The 20,742-nt window shown below is 40.7% G+C and overlaps 4 protein-coding genes across 6 annotated transcripts in view; 1 reads left to right on the top strand and 3 right to left on the bottom strand.

The window, feature by feature from the left end:
• bbln (bublin coiled coil protein) overlaps positions 1-20,742 on the bottom strand; it is a 142,965-nt gene that overhangs the window by 36,338 nt on the left and 85,885 nt on the right. The window lies entirely within an intron of this gene.
• rabepk (Rab9 effector protein with kelch motifs) lies at positions 3,646-16,014 on the top strand. 2 transcript variants are annotated; one of them, XM_072371819.1, is made up of 9 exons: positions 3,646-3,687; positions 12,956-12,977; positions 13,364-13,430; positions 13,535-13,689; positions 14,133-14,288; positions 14,498-14,662; positions 15,259-15,408; positions 15,497-15,646; positions 15,754-16,014. In XM_072371819.1, exons 3-9 carry the CDS (start codon positions 13,372-13,374, stop codon positions 15,978-15,980), a joined length of 1,062 nt encoding a protein of 353 aa, XP_072227920.1. In that variant the 5' UTR covers positions 3,646-3,687; positions 12,956-12,977; positions 13,364-13,371; the 3' UTR covers positions 15,981-16,014. The 2 variants fall into 2 exon arrangements, with proteins under 2 accessions (XP_072227920.1, XP_072227919.1); XM_072371818.1 differs by lacking the exon at positions 3,646-3,687 and having other exon boundaries at positions 12,725-12,977.
• On the bottom strand, positions 4,754-8,570 carry hspa5 (heat shock protein 5). Of its 2 annotated transcripts, none has more exons than XM_072371816.1 (9): positions 8,439-8,570; positions 7,774-7,923; positions 7,429-7,660; positions 7,190-7,327; positions 6,986-7,098; positions 6,495-6,885; positions 6,136-6,373; positions 5,873-6,040; positions 4,754-5,753 (listed from the first exon to the last, which is right to left on the bottom strand). In XM_072371816.1, exons 2-9 carry the CDS (start codon positions 7,887-7,889, stop codon positions 5,188-5,190), a joined length of 1,962 nt encoding a protein of 653 aa, XP_072227917.1. In that variant the 5' UTR covers positions 7,890-7,923; positions 8,439-8,570; the 3' UTR covers positions 4,754-5,187. The 2 variants fall into 2 exon arrangements, with proteins under 2 accessions (XP_072227917.1, XP_072227916.1); XM_072371815.1 differs by having other exon boundaries at positions 7,774-7,911.
• Positions 16,143-20,371, bottom strand: LOC140276954 (endoplasmic reticulum chaperone BiP-like). The gene is made up of 9 exons (XM_072371817.1): positions 20,283-20,371; positions 19,145-19,294; positions 18,800-19,031; positions 18,561-18,698; positions 18,357-18,469; positions 17,863-18,253; positions 17,527-17,764; positions 17,275-17,442; positions 16,143-17,139 (listed from the first exon to the last, which is right to left on the bottom strand). The coding sequence occupies exons 2-9, from the start codon at positions 19,258-19,260 to the stop codon at positions 16,574-16,576; spliced, it is 1,962 nt and encodes a 653-aa protein (XP_072227918.1). The 5' UTR covers positions 19,261-19,294; positions 20,283-20,371; the 3' UTR covers positions 16,143-16,573.

The raw sequence follows: 20,742 nt of genomic DNA, 5'->3' as shown, positions 1-20,742 counted from the left end.
AGCCACCCTTCCAAGAAGACTATTTTTGATTAAGCTCCGTAAAATAGTAGATGGATCAGTTGAAGGCATCTGTCAGGCCATGTGTAAAGTCTTAGCTGGATTTTTATATCCAGTTTCTTAAGGACATCCCTTTCAACTACTGTCCATCTGCTATAGTTATTTTCAAACCTGTCACTTCTTCTTTAGTCTCAAACTGGTTAAGCCGTTGTAAAAAAAATGGATGGATGGACATTGTTTTGAAATAGATTACATTCTTTTATAATGAAGTCTAAGTATATAAAGTTTCAATTTTGGCTGGCTTGGTATAATCTGATGCTGCCCATAAAGACAGGCTGACATTCAATAGACATTGACATTGAATAGCATCAAAGCTGCTCTCATGTGCTATAAAGCAAAGTGGAAGACATCTGGCGAACAATCACATTTCATTTTTAAAATGCAAAAATCAAAGCATACTAATAGCAAAGTCTGCTCAGTTTCAAGAATTTTATCTGGTGACTCTACATGGGAAAATAAGTCTTTCACAGTTTTGTGTATGGTCACAACCTGATCACAAGAAGCTTACAAAAAATGCATTTAGCATGCTTCTTTAGGATTAAAAAGAAAAAAAATAATAAAACCAGCTATGAAGCGATAACACAAACAAAAGAACCTTACAGCCGCCTCTGGAGCACAATGCAGAAAGAAAACCACACAAAAAAAAGAAAAACATGTCTTAATACCTTGATTGAATCACAAGTGAATGTGAACAGTAGTGTAGACGCAACTAATCCATTGCTGTTAGTGTGGCAATAATCCAGATTACTTTGCATCATGATTTACCACACCTCTGGGTGAAATGTGACACAACAGCAATAGCTGGAGCACATTGTTTAGACATATTACCCAGCAGCAGTGAACCAGTAACCTAGAAATGAACTTTCAGTATTAATCCTTATTACCAGCTGGCACGCCTACCCAGAAGTCACCCAAATCAAGCTTTATTCAATGAAAAAAAAACATTGCAGGATTTCCTACTGCTTACTATGCAGTGTCCAAATTCAACTCAGCAAGTATTGTGTACACAAGAACAGCGTGTGCTCGAAGGGACTATTTTTGGTGGACAAAAAAAATCATATCCCCAGTTATCTCTTTATCCTGCCTCTTGTCCATTTCTCAGGACTTTGAAAAGACATGATCATTTTCCCTCTTCCTTTCATTCTGTTCTCCCTTAAAAAAAACCCTGATTCATTGGGTCCTTATCAGTTATGGTGAAGGGAAAACAAAGGACTTCTCTGAAATCCATACAGAGCCTCCCAGAAGGGGAAGGGGACTTCCACTCGACAGTCTCTCATAAAGTGACACAAAAACACATACTTCGTTTTAGGATGGCGATGTTGAGCTTTCAAAAAACACAAACTCCAGATAGTCCAATCTCCCAAAAGTCCAGTTTGTCCAGTTTTCAACTGTGAATCTAAACAAAGCTAGTGGCAAAAGCTATTCAAATCAACCATGATAGTCTCATAATCCAGTGAGGAGTCACGCAAGAAAAGCTAACTCGCGTGTCCTTCGTTTTCTTAGTTTACACAATATAGTTTCAATTAAAGTAGAAGAGTTTTTAGACCCTGAATGGCCAGTATCAGACGCTATAAATTGTCAGTCAAAAGTATAGAGTTCTACAAACAAGTGCCCTTAATACAATACCACTGAAAAGTGTGAGCATATCCATCCAACGATTCCATTTATGTTCAAACCTTTGACTGGGACGGTAGGTTTCCGGCATGATAGGAAAGTGCTATGTAAATCTGGAGGGTTTGTAAAAGGCGAAGAGATGCTAGGAAAGGGCAATGTCAGCTGTAACTGGAAGAGGAAGGTAAAGGCTAGAGAGACTTAATTAAGATCGAGGAGATAAGTGGGAGAAAGTGAAACATTTTCCTTACAAAGAAGAATTTTCAATTTGCACTGATAGATTGGAGATGACTGTGCAGTTTTGACTGGGGTGAATGCCGTCGTTGTGAAATCAGAAGAGATGTTCAGACTGCCACAGCGGACAATTCGTGCGCTCCAGGCTGTAGGAGGGAACGGGCTGGAGAGCAAGACCTCTAGCTCAGTCCAGTGTGTGACCTATACCCTATACATCTAACAGATATAAAGCCAGGAAAATGCTCAAATAAAACAAGATCAGTTTGTGAGGCAAAAACAAGATTAAGAACATACAGTATATAAAATGTGCCAAAAAGAGTTGCAGAGCTTAATTCTCTTTAAAAGCAACTGCAGGGTGACAAGTAGAATGATTATGTAAACACAAAATCGGGTAAAATAACAAGCAAAAAGAGCTCAAGTTCTCCTTTTTAACAATCAAGCTGAACATATTCCAAATTTGTGTTACTATTAATAAATTCCTGAATCAAAACATGTGTCTGTATTTCTGGCATTTATTTTCTAATGTGGTAACCCAATTTCCTCCGAGTGTGAAATGTCTGACAATTATTTTTTAAATAAGTGACAAAACAACGTCAATATTGTTACACAAGCATTTTGTTTGTATCGGTACTGCCGTCTGGATTTGTAAGGCTGTCAAATATTTCTCTCTATTGCTGAAAAAGAAAAAGCTGATAATCCCCTTTAAATAGGGAGCAGTTGGAGAGGATCTTGCAAATGGTACCGCAAAAGTAAATGTCAGCCAACTGCCCACCCCAGAGGTTGTTTTGTGCTTAGCCATTCACAAGTCTGAAAACAGTTGTATCATTTTCTTAAAATTACCAGAAAAACAAGCGCTCATTAATGTTTGAATGTTTATCGAGACTTTTAAAAGCAGGAATAGACTGACTGCAATGTAGCTACAGCCAGTAGTATTTGGCACTTTGCAGTTGCAGCAAAACAGTTTGTTATATGATCATTTTGTTGTCCTCATCCACACAAAGTGCCCGAGCTGGAGACTTGGTTCTTGTTCTTGTATTGCATATGATTTTATGTGATCGAACTGACCTGAAGGGTCCACAATCTATTTTTTGTTGGGTTTTTTTTGTTTGTTTTCTAACAATCAATACAACTAATCTGTTTTTAAGATTTTACAACTTGTTAACAATACAACGGCACAACCTAGTGGGCTCACGATGAAGTGCAGTAGCAGTTTACTGTCATCAAAATGCACTGAATTGTAGCAAAACATGCTTGAATTGTAGCAAAAGCGGGAAAGGAAGAAATTTGTTAATCAGTGCAATTAGTAGAAATACGTTTTTGATGGAACCTTTTTTTTTTATTGGCACATCTATCACAACTCAAGAGTAAAATTCTAAATAGTACTTTGTTAAATCTTACTGACATACATACACACACAATAGACAATGGAGGTATATTAGACAGCAGAATTTTCCTTTCTTGCTATACATTACCACCATTGTTTCACGGACGACAGATTAGGAAGATTTCGGTTTCTTGGCACTTTTTGTGACATGATAGATATCGGTGAACTGGGCATGCGCGCTAAGAAACCCTGACATCTACGTTCAAATCTAGCCCATTACGTATCTAACGTAACAATTAGCGTACTGTTTATAGCGTACGGCTAAAAGCGTACATTCTAATTCGCAGCTATATGTTTACTCTGGTAAGTAAACGTTATAGCTTTATTTAACTATATCATCCACTTGTCGTGAAAGAAATAGAGCCACAGACAAGTAACTGTCCTTAAATAGAACGTCTCTGGGCTTTCGAACCGGAAGAACAGGTCAGTAGAGAGGAAGCGCTTCACGTGCTAAATATGAATTGGAGGCGGAAAGTGAGGCATTGCAGCTAAATGAAACTATTTTTCCACATTGTTTTACCAGTTAGTTTCTTGGCATTTCGGTGAATAGCTACAAAAAAGATAAACAGTATCTTAAGGACGATTCATTGCACATGTTGTAAGGAACCTTAAATTGTATTTTACTTGTTCTAGTTTATTATTATTACATCCTACGGGTATTCTTTAATACCTCGTGGAAATGCTCCAGGTGTCAGTGGGTCATACCTGCATGTTTATTCCATCTGGAATTGGAGGAAAAGGAAGAATCCTTGTTGGGGGAGCCAGTTCCAACGAAAGGACACATTTTATCAGCCATTATTTGGAAGTTTTTGTTTACAGTAACACCATTCTTTCCCTGTTATCAAATGCTAAAATAGTTTGTTCTTATAACAATCTAATCTGTACATTATGTGCTTGTGTCTCAAACTTGGTCCCAGCCAGAAGCGGCCACATCATTGTGGCAAGTGGCTCCAAGATCTACATTCGCGGGGGCATGGCTGCAAAAAATTTTGATAACGATATACATTTTTGACTCAAGTAAGCCTCACTGAATATTGAAAGATGAATATGACTGACAAAATGCTGCTGGGATGTCATACAGCTACATGTTTGGAGGGATGACTGCAGATGGTGCCACTAACTTTATGTACTAACTTTTTTTTTTAACTTTATTCAACACTGGTGCTTTTATACTTAAAACAGACTACTGAAACGCTTTGTCTGATACAGGTGTACTTTTATTCAGTTTAAATCTGGCTGTTGTATTTGGAGGCATGGACACACAGGGCATCATATATAATTACTGTATTGTAGCCTTTGTGAAATGAAGATTTTACAATATAATAAAAGTTTTGTCAAGAATGACCTGTCCTATTGTTAACTGAAAAAGATTTCAATGTTTTTCCATTCAAGGTATTATTGAATGTGAAAAACCCATCTATACCAAATATCAAAAGCTGTAAATGAATGCAACATCAGACAATCAAGTAACAGATTGTATGAAACATTTATTTCAACACCTTTCCAGAAGTACAATGATCTGACTCAATAAATAACTTTTAGTTTTGCCTGTGAACACAATGCCTTTAATTCCACAGACACCAGACTTGATGTGCCCTCAATAACCACCCAACCCCCCCCCACCCCAATAAGTCTCTGTCCAACACAAACCCCATCAGGACTGCCTGAGAACAGCAGCAAAAAGCCACGTATCCGGGCTTACAAATCTCCGCCTTCCTGCGAAGAGAACACTTCCCCACACTGAAACTTATCATCGCGTCTTTTAGAAGATTCAGTATGGTTGTTTGTTATTGCCACCCCTTCCCTGCCATTCCTCTCACTGTTGAGTCCCATCAGTCCAAAATGTACATGAAGATGCCACAACAAAAGGGGCAAGGGGTGACAGAGGACTTCAAACCTGCCTACAACTCATCTTTATCTTGCTCGCTCTCAGCGCCCTCAGGTGGAGGACCGCCTGCACTGCCGTACAGCTTGCTGATAATAGGCTGAACCACCTCCTCCAGCTCCTTCTTCTTGGCCTGGAAGTCCTCCAGGTCAGCCTCTTGGTGCGACTCCATCCACTCAATCTTCTCCTCAACAGCTTTCTCAATGGCCTCCTTGTCATCATCTGACAGTTTGCCACCAAGCTTCTCCTTGTCGCCGATCTGGTTCTTCAGAGAGTAGGCGTAGCTCTCCAACTCATTGCGGGCATCAATCCTCTCCTTCAGCTTCTTGTCTTCATCAGCAAAGCGCTCAGCATCGTTCACCATGCGCTCGATATCCTCAGGTGTCAGGCGATTCTGGTCATTTGTGATGGTGATCTTGTTCTTGTTGCCAGTGCCTTTGTCTTCAGCAGTGACCCGTAGAATACCGTTGACATCAATCTCAAAGGTAACCTCGATCTGTGGAACACCACGAGGGGCAGGGGGGATACCCGTCAGGTCGAAGGTTCCCAGCAGATGGTTGTCTTTTGTCAGAGGACGCTCACCTAAACAACATTTCATAATTAGGCTTGTGCAACATTTCCTAGAATAATACAGCTGAAAGTCTTGCATCAGTATTATAAAAAGGTCTTGGGGGGGTCAGATTGTTCTGCCCAACTCTTACCTTCATAAACCTTAATGGTGACAGTAGGCTGGTTGTCAGAGGCTGTAGAAAAGATCTGAGATTTCTTTGTTGGCACCACAGTGTTCCTGGGAATCAGTTTGGTCATTACGCCTCCAACAGTCTCAATACCAAGGGTCAGGGGGCAAACATCCAAAAGAACCACATCACCTGCAGAGGCAAAATAATAAAAATCAAGATTTAAAAACAAGATAACATTTGCCAGCTCAGTCAAGTGTAATAAAGTGTGTCAAAGTGTGACTTACCAGTGTTCTCCTCTCCAGAGAGCACTCCAGCCTGCACAGCAGCTCCATAGGCCACAGCCTCATCAGGGTTGATGCCCCTGGATGGTTCTTTCCCATTGAACAACTCCTTCACAAGCTGCTGGATTTTGGGGATACGGGTGGAGCCTCCAACCAGCACAATCTCATCAATGTCAGACTTCTTCAGGTCAGAATCTTCCAGCACTTTCTGTACAGGCTTCATGGTGGAACGGAACAGGTCCTGGATAACATTTAAGCACAACAAGGTCAAAAGGGGAGTCAAACATTAAGTCTTACAAAAGTTATTTTGATTATTATTTTGATACATTGATTGTGCAGCGTTTTAAGAATAATGAAATTACCATGTTCAGTTCTTCAAACTTGGCACGGGTCAGGGTCTCGGAGAAGTCTTCTCCCTCAAAGAAGGATTCGATCTCAATGCGAGCCTGGTGCTGGGCAGACAGAGCCCTCTTTGCCTTCTCGACCTCACGACGCAGCTTCTGCACAGCACGGTTGTCTTTGCGCACATCTTTGCCAGTCTTCTTCTTGTACAGCTTGATGAAGTGCTCCATGACGCGCTGGTCAAAGTCTTCGCCTCCCAGATGAGTGTCACCGTTGGTGGCCACCACTTCAAACACGCCGTTGTCAATGGTCAGGAGGGAGACGTCGAAGGTGCCACCGCCCAGATCGAACACAAGAATGTTCTTCTCTCCATCCCTCTTGTCCAGGCCATAAGCAATGGCAGCAGCAGTTCTGAATTTACATAAAAAGTAGATTAAAAATATATTACAACCATTTTCTACTTTCTAATGACGGACGGACAGATGACCACATTGTTTAGTCGGATACTTACGGCTCATTGATGATTCTCATGACATTCAAACCAGCGATGGTTCCGGCATCCTTAGTGGCCTGGCGCTGAGCATCATTAAAGTAGGCAGGGACAGTGACCACGGCATGTGTGACCTGAGGAAGAAGGAAAAAAAGAACCCAATATCAGTTTCATGCCATTTGTAATACATTTATTCTTTAATGTACGTGTTGACTTCTTTAATACCTTCTTGCCCAGGTAAGCCTCAGCGGTCTCTTTCATCTTGGTCAGCACCATGGCAGAAATCTCCTCTGGAGCAAATGTTTTCATCTGACCGCCACCAATGTCAACCTGGATATGAGGCTTGGTCTTCTTCTCAGTTACCTAAAGAGGGACACGCATCAAATTAATAAAAAGAATATCTTTGATGTAACCTGCCCCACAACCATATCCTTTACTTCAAATACTCATGAGTAAAAACTCACCTTGAAGGGCAGGTACTTGATGTCCTGTTGCACAGAGGAGTCACCCCAAGAGCGCCCAATCAGTCTCTTGGCATCAAAGACGGTGTTCTCTGGGTTAGAGGTCAGCTGATTCTTTGCAGCATCACCAATCAGACGCTCACCTTCACTTGTGAAGGCCACATATGATGGAGTGATGCGGTTACCCTGGTCATTAGCAATGATCTCCACGCGACCATTCTTGAACACTCCAACACTACAGAAAAATAGAGATTATTTAAGATACCCTGTCTGCGTGCCTACCATCACAAAAATACATCAGCTCATTGTCCTCTTTAAACCGAGCAATGCAGTCATTCAGTTCCTTACCATGAGTAGGTGGTCCCCAAGTCAATTCCAATTACAGTCCCCACGCTCTCCCTCTTGTCGTCATCATCAGCAAACACGGTGCCGACCACCAGCATTACAACACACAACAGCTTCATCTTCACCCGTTTGTGCTCAGATCTATGAGAAAACCTGCGTGGAAAAAATGTGATGTAAACCAATGTGTCCTGAATTCATAATGTAGGTACTTCACGTAGGTCGCAGTCACAAGTAAGCTTCAAAATTACGGCAGACAGGAAGTGAGGCCTTTGTCAATGATTTCATGTGGAAACGTCAGACTGATAACCTTTGCAAGAACTAGACCAACCAATGCTGCCATTTCTAGTCTTTAACGTTATTTAATTATGCTAATCTTTTGTCTGCTGGTGTCAAGCTAACCACGTTAGCATGCTTTGCGAATATGCGAGGGAGAACACCATGGCGTATTGAAGTCTGCAGTGCATACTTTTTGTATGTTACACTCATTCTATAACATCAATTTACTTCACTTAAGAGGTAACAATATAATTTGATATGTAACAGCTAAAACGTCAAACATTAGTCCAACTCAAACCGCTTAAAAAGTTGATGGGTTGTAAAATAAAATAAAACGTATATAAAACATTACTATACTACATTATCATACCCATGCCAATGTTTATACATACCTGAATTAAAGTGTTGTCAATCAATTAGCGGCCTTAACGATGCCTCAAGTGGAACAACCCTCCTCAGACAAGCAGAGTCTCTTTCGTCTTTTCTTGATTTTTGCTACAGTCAAATGATGTTAGATAAAGTGTGCTCTCTCAATATATCAGCAGTTGCTGCTTACCCGTCGTGGAGGCTCGTGATTGGCTGAGCAGCTATTCGTTGGAACTCGCTGATTGGTTTCACTCAGCACGCTGGCCGCTGCTGATTTGTACATAGCGTTTTGAGGTGACGTCACAATAAGTACCCACTGTGCTGATGCTGATTGGCTCTCTGTCAAAGGGAATCATTAACACGGTTGGTGCAACAATACGCCACTCTGAAGACCGGGATGTGTGCTACATTTTCACATTTCATTCATTTTGGAGTCTATGCCATGTTAACAATATGATTGTTTTCTTTACAATGTACCTTTACGTATTGACTTGACTTACATATGTTACCGTTTGATGCCCAGTGATAGTGTGGATACTGTAAAAGTACCATGTCGTTATGAACACTCAAGTATTAAGTAACAAATGCCAAGACCCTGTGTATGATTGTGACTAAGTATAGTAAATGTTGCATCAGAAGAACTGGTTTATCTGGACGTTTCATCAGATAATGGACAGGTTTGTGGTTAAGACCTGTTTTCAAAAACAGCATGTGAATCATATAATTTCTAAATTTCAGCATAAAACGCTCTCAGCTTTGATTCCAGTCATCAGATACTGTATATTAATGTTGTATTTATTTACACACAATGGGCTATACATGAACCACCTACATGCATCAACAAAGTCACCGATGCAACATGCTTTCAGTACAGCCACCAAAAGCCTAAAGAGCATACAATTAAATACAATTTCCTTGAGGAAATCAAGGAATGGATGCACAATAACTCCCTTCAGCTGAACAGCAATACAACAGAAGCACTTCTCATTGGTGTTAGCCCGATTTTTTCATTGGAAGCCCAAGAACAAGCTGGAGAAATCGTTTATTAAAAAAGTATTGATTAGTGGTCACAAGTAAAGTATATTGCAGCGCAGGACTCGGAGTGCCATAGCTCCCGCAGGAAATCCGTCGGGCCGAGCCCCGTTATCTGGAAACATGTCATATTTATATTCAGCTTTATCTCACAGAAGTTGTATTCACACTTGTCAGAGTATAATTGGCCAGTTTTGAGTGGCATGATCAGGCCAGTTGCTGTCCTTGTTGTGTTCTTTGGATGTGATAAACAATGTGTGTGTATGTGTGAGTGCTGTTTTAGGTGTCTAATGTACCAGACCTATCTGCCCTAATAGAGATGTTTTGTCTGACCCAGTTGTTTATGTCATTCTAAGGTCTTGGACCATTTAAGGTCATCTGTTGTGCAGTATGAGCAGAGTGGAAAAGTACCAGCTAGAAACATAGGTTATTTAGTAAAATAAAGAATATGAATTTATAATGTCTAAGAATAAAGCCAATTATAACATTGGTACCCCACATCAGGTTCACTCTTCACCCATATCCCAACTTACTTTCAACGGACAGATCAGTCCTCTTTCCTCCTCAGCAACAAACCTGGGAGTTCGGCTGGACTCCCAACTGACCTTCAACGATCCTATAAAACACCTGTGCAAAACCTCATTCGACCATCTCCGCAACATTTCAAAACTCCGCTCCACTCTATCCCTCCCAGCAGCAGAACAACTGGTCCATGCCTTCATTTCCTCAAGACTGGACCACTGTAACGGGCTCTTCATCGGGATACCTGGCAAAACCATCCAGAAGCTGCAGTATATTCAAAACAGCGCTGCCAGGGTCCTGATGAGAGCCCATAAGCACAAGCACATCACCCAATCCTTCAATCACTGCACTGGCTCCCCGTCTCATCCCGGATCAACTACAAACTTCTGCTACTCACCCATAATGGACATTCATGGACATGCACCCGCATACCTCCAAGAACTCATCACCCTACAGTCCACCACCCGCACCCTCAGATCCACAAACACCATGCTCCTCCAGGTCCCCAGTACCAGGCTCTCCACCATGGGGGACAGAGCCTTCCGCTCGGCCGCACCACGCCTCTGGAACAGCCTCCCTACCCAGCTGAGGCCTATTCAGAGCCAAGACTCTTTTAAAACAGGACTAAAAATATTTTTTATTCAGAAAGGCATAAGATTGCTGATTTTTAACCTTGTCCTAACTCGTAGCACTTTGAGATCTTCTCGATGAAAAGTGCATTTGAAATTAAATGTATTATTCTTTTTATTATAAGTATATGCCAACTGTTAGTCAAATCCCCATTCTATCAGTCTAATTAGCTTTCTCCCATCTCTATTTAAAACACATACTCATTTTTAGAAGTTACATGAAACAAGGTGTATTTGTGTTTAGATGGCTGGAAAGATCGAGACAAAAATATATGAATATGTCAGTAAAACTGTTAGATTTTTGGTTGGATTGATCTGTGAGTTTAAGTAACAAGATTTTTTTTCTCACTTGTCTGAGTTCGAACAGCTAAGTCAAAGTGGTCAAACTAAATCTTTTTGTTTTATGAAAGAGATACCACTTGAGTCCGATAAGTTTGTTCCTGTAGCAAGGCCAGAGCTTAGGTGGAAATGTGAGCACTGAATAATCAAATTTACTGAAATATTTTTATTAAGTCTGGTGTGAAGTAGGAGAGTAAACAAGGAAAGAACCAGTTCAACTTTGATATATGATCCCTTTTGATAAAACTGTGAAACAAAGCATCGGCCACTTAACATATGCTTGCCCTTTTTCTTTCACACAAATGGAAAATTATTGCTGTTTCTTTAACAATCAAAATAAATCTGTTTTTAAGATTTTAAAATAAAACTCAAACAAGGCCTCAATCCTGGTCTTTTGTTTGAGCTTATAATGACAGTACCTGACAAAATATGCTTCAGAGAGTGAGGACAAATAGTTTTAGGACTACTGACAAACTCGAAAGAACATAACATCTTACCTGATTCTGAACATAGATACACCCCCTTTAAGAGATTTCTTCCTGGCTGAACGGGAGGAACGGGAGGCCATGCTAAATGGCAATACCCCTCCTTTCTAAGATGTAGAACCAATTTTCAGTCTACAAAGTTTCTTTTTCAAGTTTTTTCCTGACTTTATAAAGTGTTTTCCTATCAATCCAAAGAAACACACACTGTATTCAGCAAAACCTTTGAGCACAAAAGCAAAGCAACTGCAGTCTACACAAATACTTGACTTAATAAATCATCAGAATATTTGTTACTTTTCCATTCTTGTATTGTAATACTTTCGTTGTATCCCGGTCCATATATCCCTTAATTTGTTAGAATGATAAGTCACTGTCTAGAATATGACAGATAACAAAACAGTGTTTTTCTCTTGGCTCCTGTTACACTTGCAACTCTGTTAGCAGTGCCAAAAGCTTTTTTGTCAAAGTTTTGTTACACTGCATCGTCCAATCAAATAATACATCTAAAACAAATCAAATAGTACACTTTAGCAGTACTTTCCTGTAACTGTGTTACTTTTTACTAGAATGCTATCGTGGTAATTGTAAAACAACTTACTCAAATAAGAAAGTCTTTTTGCATACCCTTACTTATCTAATTCTGAATTCAGCAAAGCTAGAAACTGTTACTTCCTACATGTGGAACAGTGTGCTTTTGTGTTAAACTGTGAGCTGATGACATCCTCTTTTTAGACCTTTACATGCTAGTTTACAAAATGTTTATTGCTTGTTAACAAAAATTTACAGAGGCACAACCTAGTGGACAGTTTTTGGTTAGAACTAAAGTACACCTAGTGCAAATATTTAGAAAAGGTTATTCTGGCGGACTGAGTAAAACAGGTTGCATTTCCAAATAGTAGAAATACATTTTTCATCTAGTGATCTTTTATCTTCTTTTATTTTATTTTCTGACACATTTATCACAACTCCAGCTAAAATTCAAAATGGTCCTTTGTTAAATATGACTACAATACATGCATACACGTCAAAAGACATATTCACTTTGAATTACTAAAACTGACATGTCAAAACTTAAACAATGTAAGTGATCACCTGATGACAATAAAACTTACTATTTTGTCAGTTGAGGTCATTAGGTTCTATCTGGCGCCATCTCTGGCTAATTCAACCTGCAGCAACTTGAAAGTCCCCAAACAGCAAACTTTTCCTTTCTTGCTACAAATTACCACCATAGTTTCACACACGACAGATTTGGAATTTTGCCGTTTCTTGGCACTTTTTGTGACGTGAAGACAGTTATCAACTAACTGGGCATGCGCGCTAAGAAACCATGACAACTACGTTCGAGTAGCTGCCCATAACGTATCTAACGTAAAAATTTGCGTACTGTTTGTAGCGTGTATAGCTCAATTCTAACTTGGAGCTGTATGTTTACGCTGGTAGGTAAACGTTTCAGCTTTATTTAACTATATGAACCACTTGTAGTTAAACAATGGAGCCACAGATAACTAACTGTCCTTAAACATAACTTCTCTGCTCTTTCCACCCGGAAGAACAGGTCAGTTGAGAGGAAGCGCTTCACATGCTAAATCTGCATTGGAGGCGTGTGAGGGCTCTTTGTAGGAGCATTTGTAGCTAAATTAAACATTTTTTTCATTGTTTTACCAGTGGCCTTTCTCTTGGCATTTCGATAAATAGCTACAAAAATATCAAGTAATTTTTGCTGCTTCTATTGCGCTACAAAAAAACTACATGGTCTGTGTGGACCATCAACATAAGACGTGTTACTACTTTTGTAAAATCGTATGATTATAGCCTCATTTTGACCATGGTTGACAGTCATTGATTTATTTGTCATCGTTTTTTGACCACCATCTATAGTATACTATAATTAATAATACGAGATTACAGTAAGGAAACAGTAAACTCAGGTTCATTCAACAGTATCTCTGATGGTCATGGAGTTTATCCCAGTGCTTGACCCAATAGACAAACCTAAAGAAGGAATTTGGTGAGTATATTAAGACTGATTCATTGCACATGTTGGAAGGAACCTTACATTGTATTTTGCTTGTTCTGATTTATTATTATTATTTTTATTGTTACGGTCAACAGGTATTCTTTAATACCTCGTGGAAATGCTCCAGGTGTCAGTGTGGGTCATACTTGCACGTTTATTCCGTCTGGAGATGGAGGAAAAGGAAGAATCCTTATTGTTGGGGGAGCCAATCCCAATGGCAGTTTCTCAAATTCCCATGTTATAAATCTAGGTAAAAGTGTCCTCAAGGACTTTAAAGTATCAGTGCTTATACAGAACAACATGATTGCTTTGCAAGCAGCATTTCATCTTAATTTATGCCCAAAAAGAAAAGAAAGTTTTGACAAATATGTTGGTGTGATGCTAAGAAAGTCCCACCTCAATTACAGCTTTTGTGGAAACCAGCTCATAAAGAAATATTTGTCTCAACCCAGATCGATTAAAGTTACAGATACGTGAAATAACAGGAATCTTAGGGAAATATGACTCAGGAAAGTTGTATTATTTTAACGTTTCCTCACTGTGGTTCATTATCATTATTTTTTTATATAGAAAGAGATAAAGTTATTATCACGATGAAGTATTACGTCAGTCGTCAAAGCTCTGTAGTGGTACTACTTGTGTGCCCTTCAAATTGATATGACTTCTGTGCATTTTTGTCTTTTTTTTAACCAGATAATCATGAATGGGACACCTCAGTGTGGGAAGGGTTGAAAGCACGATATGAACACTGCAGCTTTGTTCCAGAAAACAGCCCACAGAGCTTGTGGGTGTTTGGTGGGGCACAGCAGAGTGGCAATCGCAACTGTGTCCAGAAAGTCCAGCTAATGGGTAAAACCCATCTAAAATGTGCCTTCTGATATGCAGTCATTTATAATTTATCACAAACAAACAAAGTTGCATTCACATGGAGGTGTTGATCTATGAAATAATTTGCTGTGTAGTCTGTGCCCTCACATCCATATTAATTGATTGTACAGTATGTGACTGTACTGTAGATTTTAGCGAGAACTGGTCTAATCTGTACGTTCTGCGTCCAGACAGTGAGCCTCGCTGGCAGGATGTAGTGGTGAAAGGGGAACTCCCCAGTCCCAGGACGTACCACACCAACTCAGCCTGCATAGGGGACAAACTGTACGTCTTTTCTGGTGGGGAAGCAGGAGCTGCTCCTGTCTCAGACTCCAAACTTCACGTCTTTGATACAGGTCAGCATTAAATGAAGCTGCTTTGCTTAACCTATTTCTAATAAGCAGCGCTTGATAATGTAATTAGCTTTGATTTGACCTTTACTGGCGTTATAGGAGTGACGGTTACCCATAATGTTACATACCTTAAGGTCTTTTAAATTATTTTGACTGATCCTCCCAGGACTTAAAGAACGTATGCGCATTGTTATTTTGCTTGATTCATGTCTCACTGAGTCTCCTCCTAATTTCATGGCACACTATAAAACAAGCTGCCTGATTACTATTTTTAAAAAAGGTTAGTGACCATACACATTAAATAAATGCTCTCAACTTTAGTCTAAGCTGAGGTCTGATCCACTGGAAAAACTATAAACATTTGTGGCAAAATCTGTGAATTTGTTGATGGGAAAGGATATTAAATGTGTTACTCTATATGCAGAAGTATCACCAGATCTATAGTAAACGATAGGGCACTTTGAATCAAGCCTTATATGAAAGTAGGTCAGTTATTCTCCAAGTTTTTGTTTACAGTAACACCATTCTTTCTCCGTTATCAAATGCTAAAATAGTTTATTCATATGACAACAATCTAATCTGTACATTATGCGCTCCAGTGTCGTCCACTTGGTCCCAGCCAGAAGCACAAGGCAGGCAACCACCAGCCAGACACGGCCACATCATTGTGGCAGTTGGCTCTAAGATCTACATTCATGGGGGCATGGCTGGAGAAAAATTTCATAATGATATGTACTCTCTTGCCTCAAGTAAGCCTCACTGAATATTCAAAGATGAATGTGATTGAAAACGGGCTGTCGTGATGTTTTCAAAACAGAGGCCAATCTGTGTTTAAAGGAAGCATGAAATGGGAGAAAGTACAGACCAAAGGAGATATCCCACCAGGAATAGCAGCCCATTCAGCTGTTGTGTTGGACTCAAACGTCTACATATTTGGAGGGATGACTGCAGATGGTGCCACTAACTTTATGTACAGATTCAACACTGGTATGGTGCTTTTATACTTAAGACTGAGTATTGAAGCGCTTTGTCTGATACGGATGTACTTTTAATTTAGTTTAGATGCATTGTAATGTTATACTCTCTGCTTGCAGAAAAGAAAAGATGGACCCTAATGAAATTTGAAGGAGATATGCCACAGAACCGCCTTGACCACTCCATGTGTTTATTACCATGGACGCAGTGTGATGAGGGGAATGGAGATGGGAAGAAGGCCGACAGCTCAGCAGCCTCCGAAACTATAAGTCTGGCTTTTGTATTTGGAGGCATGGACACAAAGGGCATCATATATAATGACTGTATTGTAACCGTTGTGAAATGAAGATTTTACAATATAATAAAAGTTTTGTCAAGAATGACCTGTCCTATTGTTTACTGAAAAAGATTTCAATGTTTTTCCATTCAAGGTATTATTGAATGTGAAAAACCCATCTATACCAAATATCAAAAGCTGTAAATGAATGCAACATCAGACAATCAAGTCACAATTTGTATCAAACATTTATTTCAACACCTCTCCAAAACTACAATGATCTGACTTAATAAATAACTTTTAGTTTTGCCTGTGAACACAATGCCTTTAATTCCACAGACACCAGACTTGATGTGCCCTCAATAACCACCCAACCCCCCCACCCCAATAAGTCTCTGTCCAACACAAACCCCATCAGGACTGCCTGAGAACAGCAGCAAAAAAGCCACGTATCCGGGCTTACAAATCTCCGCCTTCCTGCGAAGAGAACACTTCCCCACACTGAAACTTATCATCGCGTCTTTTAGAAGATTCAGTATGGTTGTTTGTTATTGCCACCCCTTCCCTGCCATTCCTCTCACTGTTGAGTCCCATCAGTCCAAAATGTACATGAAGATGCCACAACAAAAGGGGCAAGGGGTGACAGAGGACTTCAAACCTGCCTACAACTCATCTTTACCTTGCTCGCTCTCAGCGCCCTCAGGTGGAGGACCGCCTGCACTGCCGTACAGCTTGCTGATAATAGGCTGAACCACCTCCTCCAGCTCCTTCTTCTTGGCCTGGAAGTCCTCCAGGTCAGCCTCTTGGTGCGACTCCATCCACTCAATCTTCTCCTCAACGGCTTTCTCAATGGCCTCCTTGTCATCATCTGACAGTTTGCCACCAAGCTTCTCCTTGTCGCCAATCTGGTTCTTCAGAGAGTAGGCGTAGCTCTCCAACTCATTGCGGGCATCAATCCTCTCCTTCAGCTTCTTGTCTTCATCAGCAAAGCGCTCAGCATCGTTCACCATGCGCTCGATATCCTCAGGTGTCAGGCGATTCTGGTCATTTGTGATGGTGATCTTGTTCTTGTTGCCAGTGCCTTTGTCTTCAGCAGTGACCCGTAGAATACCGTTGACATCAATCTCAAAGGTAACCTCGATCTGTGGAACACCACGAGGGGCAGGGGGGATACCCGTCAGGTCGAAGGTTCCCAGCAGATGGTTGTCTTTTGTCAGAGGACGCTCACCTAAACAACATTTCATAATTAGGCTTGTGCAACATTTCCTAGAATAATACAGCTGAAAGTCTTGCATCAGTATTATAAAAAGGTCTTGGGGGGGGGGGGGGGGGGGGGGGTCAGATTGTTCTGCCCAACTCTTACCTTCATAAACCTTAATGGTGACAGTAGCCTGGTTATCAGAGGCTGTAGAAAAGATCTGAGATTTCTTTGTTGGCACCACAGTGTTCCTGGGAATCAGTTTGGTCATTACACCTCCAACAGTCTCAATACCAAGGGTCAGGGGGCAAACATCCAAAAGAACCACATCACCTGCAATAGAGGCAAAATAATAAAATCAAGATAACACTTGCCAGCTCAGTCAAGTGTAATAAAGTGTGTCAAAGTGTGACTTACCAATGTTCTCCTCTCCAGAGAGCACTCCAGCCTGCACAGCAGCTCCATAGGCCACAGCCTCATCAGGGTTGATGCCCCTGGATGGTTCTTTCCCATTGAACAACTCCTTCACAAGCTGCTGGATTTTGGGGATACGGGTGGAGCCTCCAACCAGCACAATCTCATCAATGTCAGACTTCTTCAGGTCAGAATCTTCCAGCACTTTCTGTACAGGCTTCATGGTGGAACGGAACAGGTCCTGGATAACATTTAAGCACAACGAGGTCAAAAGGGGAGTCAAACATTAAGTCTTACAAAAGTTATGATTGTGCAGTGTTTTAAGAATAATGAAATTACCATGTTCAGTTCTTCAAACTTGGCACGGGTCAGGGTCTCGGAGAAGTCTTCTCCCTCAAAGAAGGATTCGATCTCAATGCGAGCCTGGTGCTGGGCAGACAGAGCCCTCTTTGCCTTCTCGACCTCACGACGCAGCTTCTGCACAGCACGGTTGTCTTTGCGCACATCTTTGCCAGTCTTCTTCTTGTACAGCTTGATGAAGTGCTCCATGACGCGCTGGTCAAAGTCTTCGCCTCCCAGATGAGTGTCACCGTTGGTGGCCACCACTTCAAACACGCCGTTGTCAATGGTCAGGAGGGAGACGTCGAAGGTGCCACCGCCCAGATCGAACACAAGAATGTTCTTCTCTCCATCCCTCTTGTCCAGGCCATAAGCAATGGCAGCAGCAGTTCTGAATTTACATAAAAAGTAGATTAAAAATATATTACAACAACAATTTTCTACTTTCTAATGACGGACGGACAGATGACCACATTGTTTAGTCGGATACTTACGGCTCATTGATGATTCTCATGATATTCAAACCAGCGATGGTTCCGGCATCCTTAGTTGCCTGGCGCTGAGCATCATTAAAGTAGGCAGGGACAGTGACCACAGCATGTGTGACCTGAGGAAGAAGGAAAAAAAGAACCCAATGTCAGTTTCATGCCATTTGTAATACATTTATTCTTTAATGTACGTGTTGACGTCTTTAATACCTTCTTGCCCAGGTAAGCCTCAGCGGTCTCCTTCATCTTGGTCAGCACCATGGCAGAAATCTCCTCTGGAGCAAATGTTTTCATCTGACCGCCACCAATGTCAACCTGGATATGAGGCTTGGTCTTCTTCTCAGTTACCTAAAGAGGGACACGCATCAAATTAATAAAAAGAATATCTTTGATGTAACCTGCCCCACAACCATATCCTTTACTTCAAATACTCATGAGTAAAAACTCACCTTGAAGGGCAGGTACTTGATGTCCTGTTGCACAGAGGAGTCACCCCAAGAGCGCCCAATCAGTCTCTTGGCATCAAAGACTGTGTTCTCTGGGTTAGAGGTCAGCTGATTCTTTGCAGCATCACCAATCAGACGCTCGCCTTCACTTGTGAAGGCCACGTATGATGGAGTGATGCGGTTACCCTGGTCATTAGCAATGATCTCCACGCGGCCATTCTTGAAGACTCCAACACTACAGAAAAATAGAGATTATTTAAGATACCCTGTCTGCATGCCTACCATCACAAAAATACATCAGCTCATTGTCCTCTTTAAACCGAGCAATGCAGTCATTTAATTCCTTACCATGAGTAGGTGGTCCCCAAGTCAATTCCAATTACAGTCCCCACGCTCTCCCTCTTGTCGTCATCATCAGCAAACACGGTGCCGACCACCAGCATTACAACACACAACAGCTTCATCTTCACCCGTTTGTGCTCAGATCTATGAGAAAACCTGCGTGGAAAAAATGTGATGTAAACCAATGTGTCCTGAATTCATAATGTAGATACTTCACGTAGGTCGCAGTCACAAGTAAGCTTCAAAACCACGGTATACAGGAAGTGAGGCCTTTGTCAGTGATTTCATGTGGGAACGTCTGGACCGACTAATGCTGCCATTTCTAGTCTGTAACGTCATTGAATATGCTATTCTGTTGTCCGCTGGTGTCAAACTAACCTAAACAAGCATGTTTTGGTTATAACCACCAGCCTTCGCTTTATTTTGTTGTGCAGGCATACTGGAGGATTCCCGTTTTCATTTTTAAGAGCAGCTTACAAACCAAAAATATGATTGGATGATATAACACATTCGGACAGAAAGTTTCACATTTAAAAAAGTTATAAATAGTAACAGCAAATAAATTAATGCATTGTATCATTCCCATTGTACTTTGGAATAAATCCCCATTACATTTCATACATTAGTTAGAATTACCAATATCAGAATAATATTGAATTGAAGTTTTGTTTTCACAACCCAGTTTCACTTCAGAGTACACATCATCAGAGTCAATCAAACCATATCATCTCGATCTGGTGGTATATTTCAAAATTATTTAAAAAATGTAAATGTGTAGGCTCTCCGACCAGAGAGTTTACCAGCTTTGGGAAGCTCTCGTAAAATATTTGCCCAATCTGGTTTTGTGTTCCAAATAAAAAGCTCCTTTAAATGTCTGACATTTGTAATTTTGACAACTGAAACCATTATTCCAGAATATCGTGAGAATGGCACAATTTATTGTACTCCATGTTATTACTATTTATAACCATTTTCAATGTGAAAATTACTGGCCAAATGTGAAATACCAGCCAGAAAAATCGCAATCCCCCATACATGCAAGTACAACAAAATAAAGCAAGGGCTTTACGCGTTGTAAAATATATCAAATATATAAAACATTACTATACTACATTATCATACCCACGCTAATGTGTGTACATACCTGAATTAAAGTGTAGTCAAAAATGAACGATGCCTCAAGTGGAACAACCCTCCTCAAACAAGCAGCTTTTCTTTCGTCTTCTCCAGATTTCTGCCTCAGTTATGCGATGCTGATGCGAAGCGTGCTCTCTCAATATATTGACAGTTGCTTCCGGTATGTCGTTGAGGCTTGTGATTGGCTGAGCAGCTGTTCGTTGGAACGCGCTGAATGGTTCCACCGAGCACGCTGGCCGCCGCTGATTTGTACACATCGTTTCAGAAGAACTGGATTGACTGGAAGTTTCATCAGATCATCACGGGTTTGTGGTCAAGACATCTTTCTTTGAAAGCAGCATATGAATAATGTAATTTTCAAATGTCAACATAAAACGCTTTCACCTTTGATTCCAGTCATCAGATATTCAGCAGGCTGTATAGCAGCTGTATTTCTTTACACACAATGGGCTGTACATGAGCAGGTT

Source organism: Leuresthes tenuis, unplaced genomic scaffold (genome assembly GCF_036924035.1).
Source record: "Leuresthes tenuis unplaced genomic scaffold, fLeuTen1.0.hap1 SCAF_19, whole genome shotgun sequence".
Taxonomy (NCBI): domain Eukaryota; kingdom Metazoa; phylum Chordata; class Actinopteri; order Atheriniformes; family Atherinopsidae; genus Leuresthes; species Leuresthes tenuis.
The sequence above is the reverse complement of the archived record's forward strand: the minus strand, read 5'-3'. Positions and strand labels throughout refer to the sequence as shown.

Excerpts from the sequence above, each read along its gene's own strand:
- hspa5 (XM_072371816.1), bottom strand. The coding sequence starts at position 7,889 with ATGAAGCTGTTGTGTGTTGTAATGCTGGTGGTCGGCACCGTGTTTGCT. Across the intron at positions 7,099-7,189 it reads AGGCTTACCTGGGCAAGAAG|GTCACACATGCCGTGGTCAC; the intron begins GTATTAAAGAAG and ends CTTCTTCCTCAG. Across the intron at positions 6,374-6,494 it reads AGTTTGAAGAACTGAACATG|GACCTGTTCCGTTCCACCAT; the intron begins GTAATTTCATTA and ends AATGTTATCCAG.
- rabepk (XM_072371819.1), top strand. The coding sequence starts at position 13,372 with ATGGTCATGGAGTTTATCCCAGTGCTTGACCCAATAGACAAACCTAAA. Across the intron at positions 13,690-14,132 it reads TTCCCATGTTATAAATCTAG|ATAATCATGAATGGGACACC; the intron begins GTAAAAGTGTCC and ends TTTTTTAACCAG. Across the intron at positions 15,647-15,753 it reads TATGTACAGATTCAACACTG|AAAAGAAAAGATGGACCCTA; the intron begins GTATGGTGCTTT and ends CTCTGCTTGCAG.
- LOC140276954 (XM_072371817.1), bottom strand. The coding sequence starts at position 19,260 with ATGAAGCTGTTGTGTGTTGTAATGCTGGTGGTCGGCACCGTGTTTGCT. Across the intron at positions 19,032-19,144 it reads TTGGGGACCACCTACTCATG|TGTTGGAGTCTTCAAGAATG; the intron begins GTAAGGAATTAA and ends ATTTTTCTGTAG. Across the intron at positions 17,443-17,526 it reads CTCTGGAGAGGAGAACATTG|GTGATGTGGTTCTTTTGGAT; the intron begins GTAAGTCACACT and ends CCTCTATTGCAG.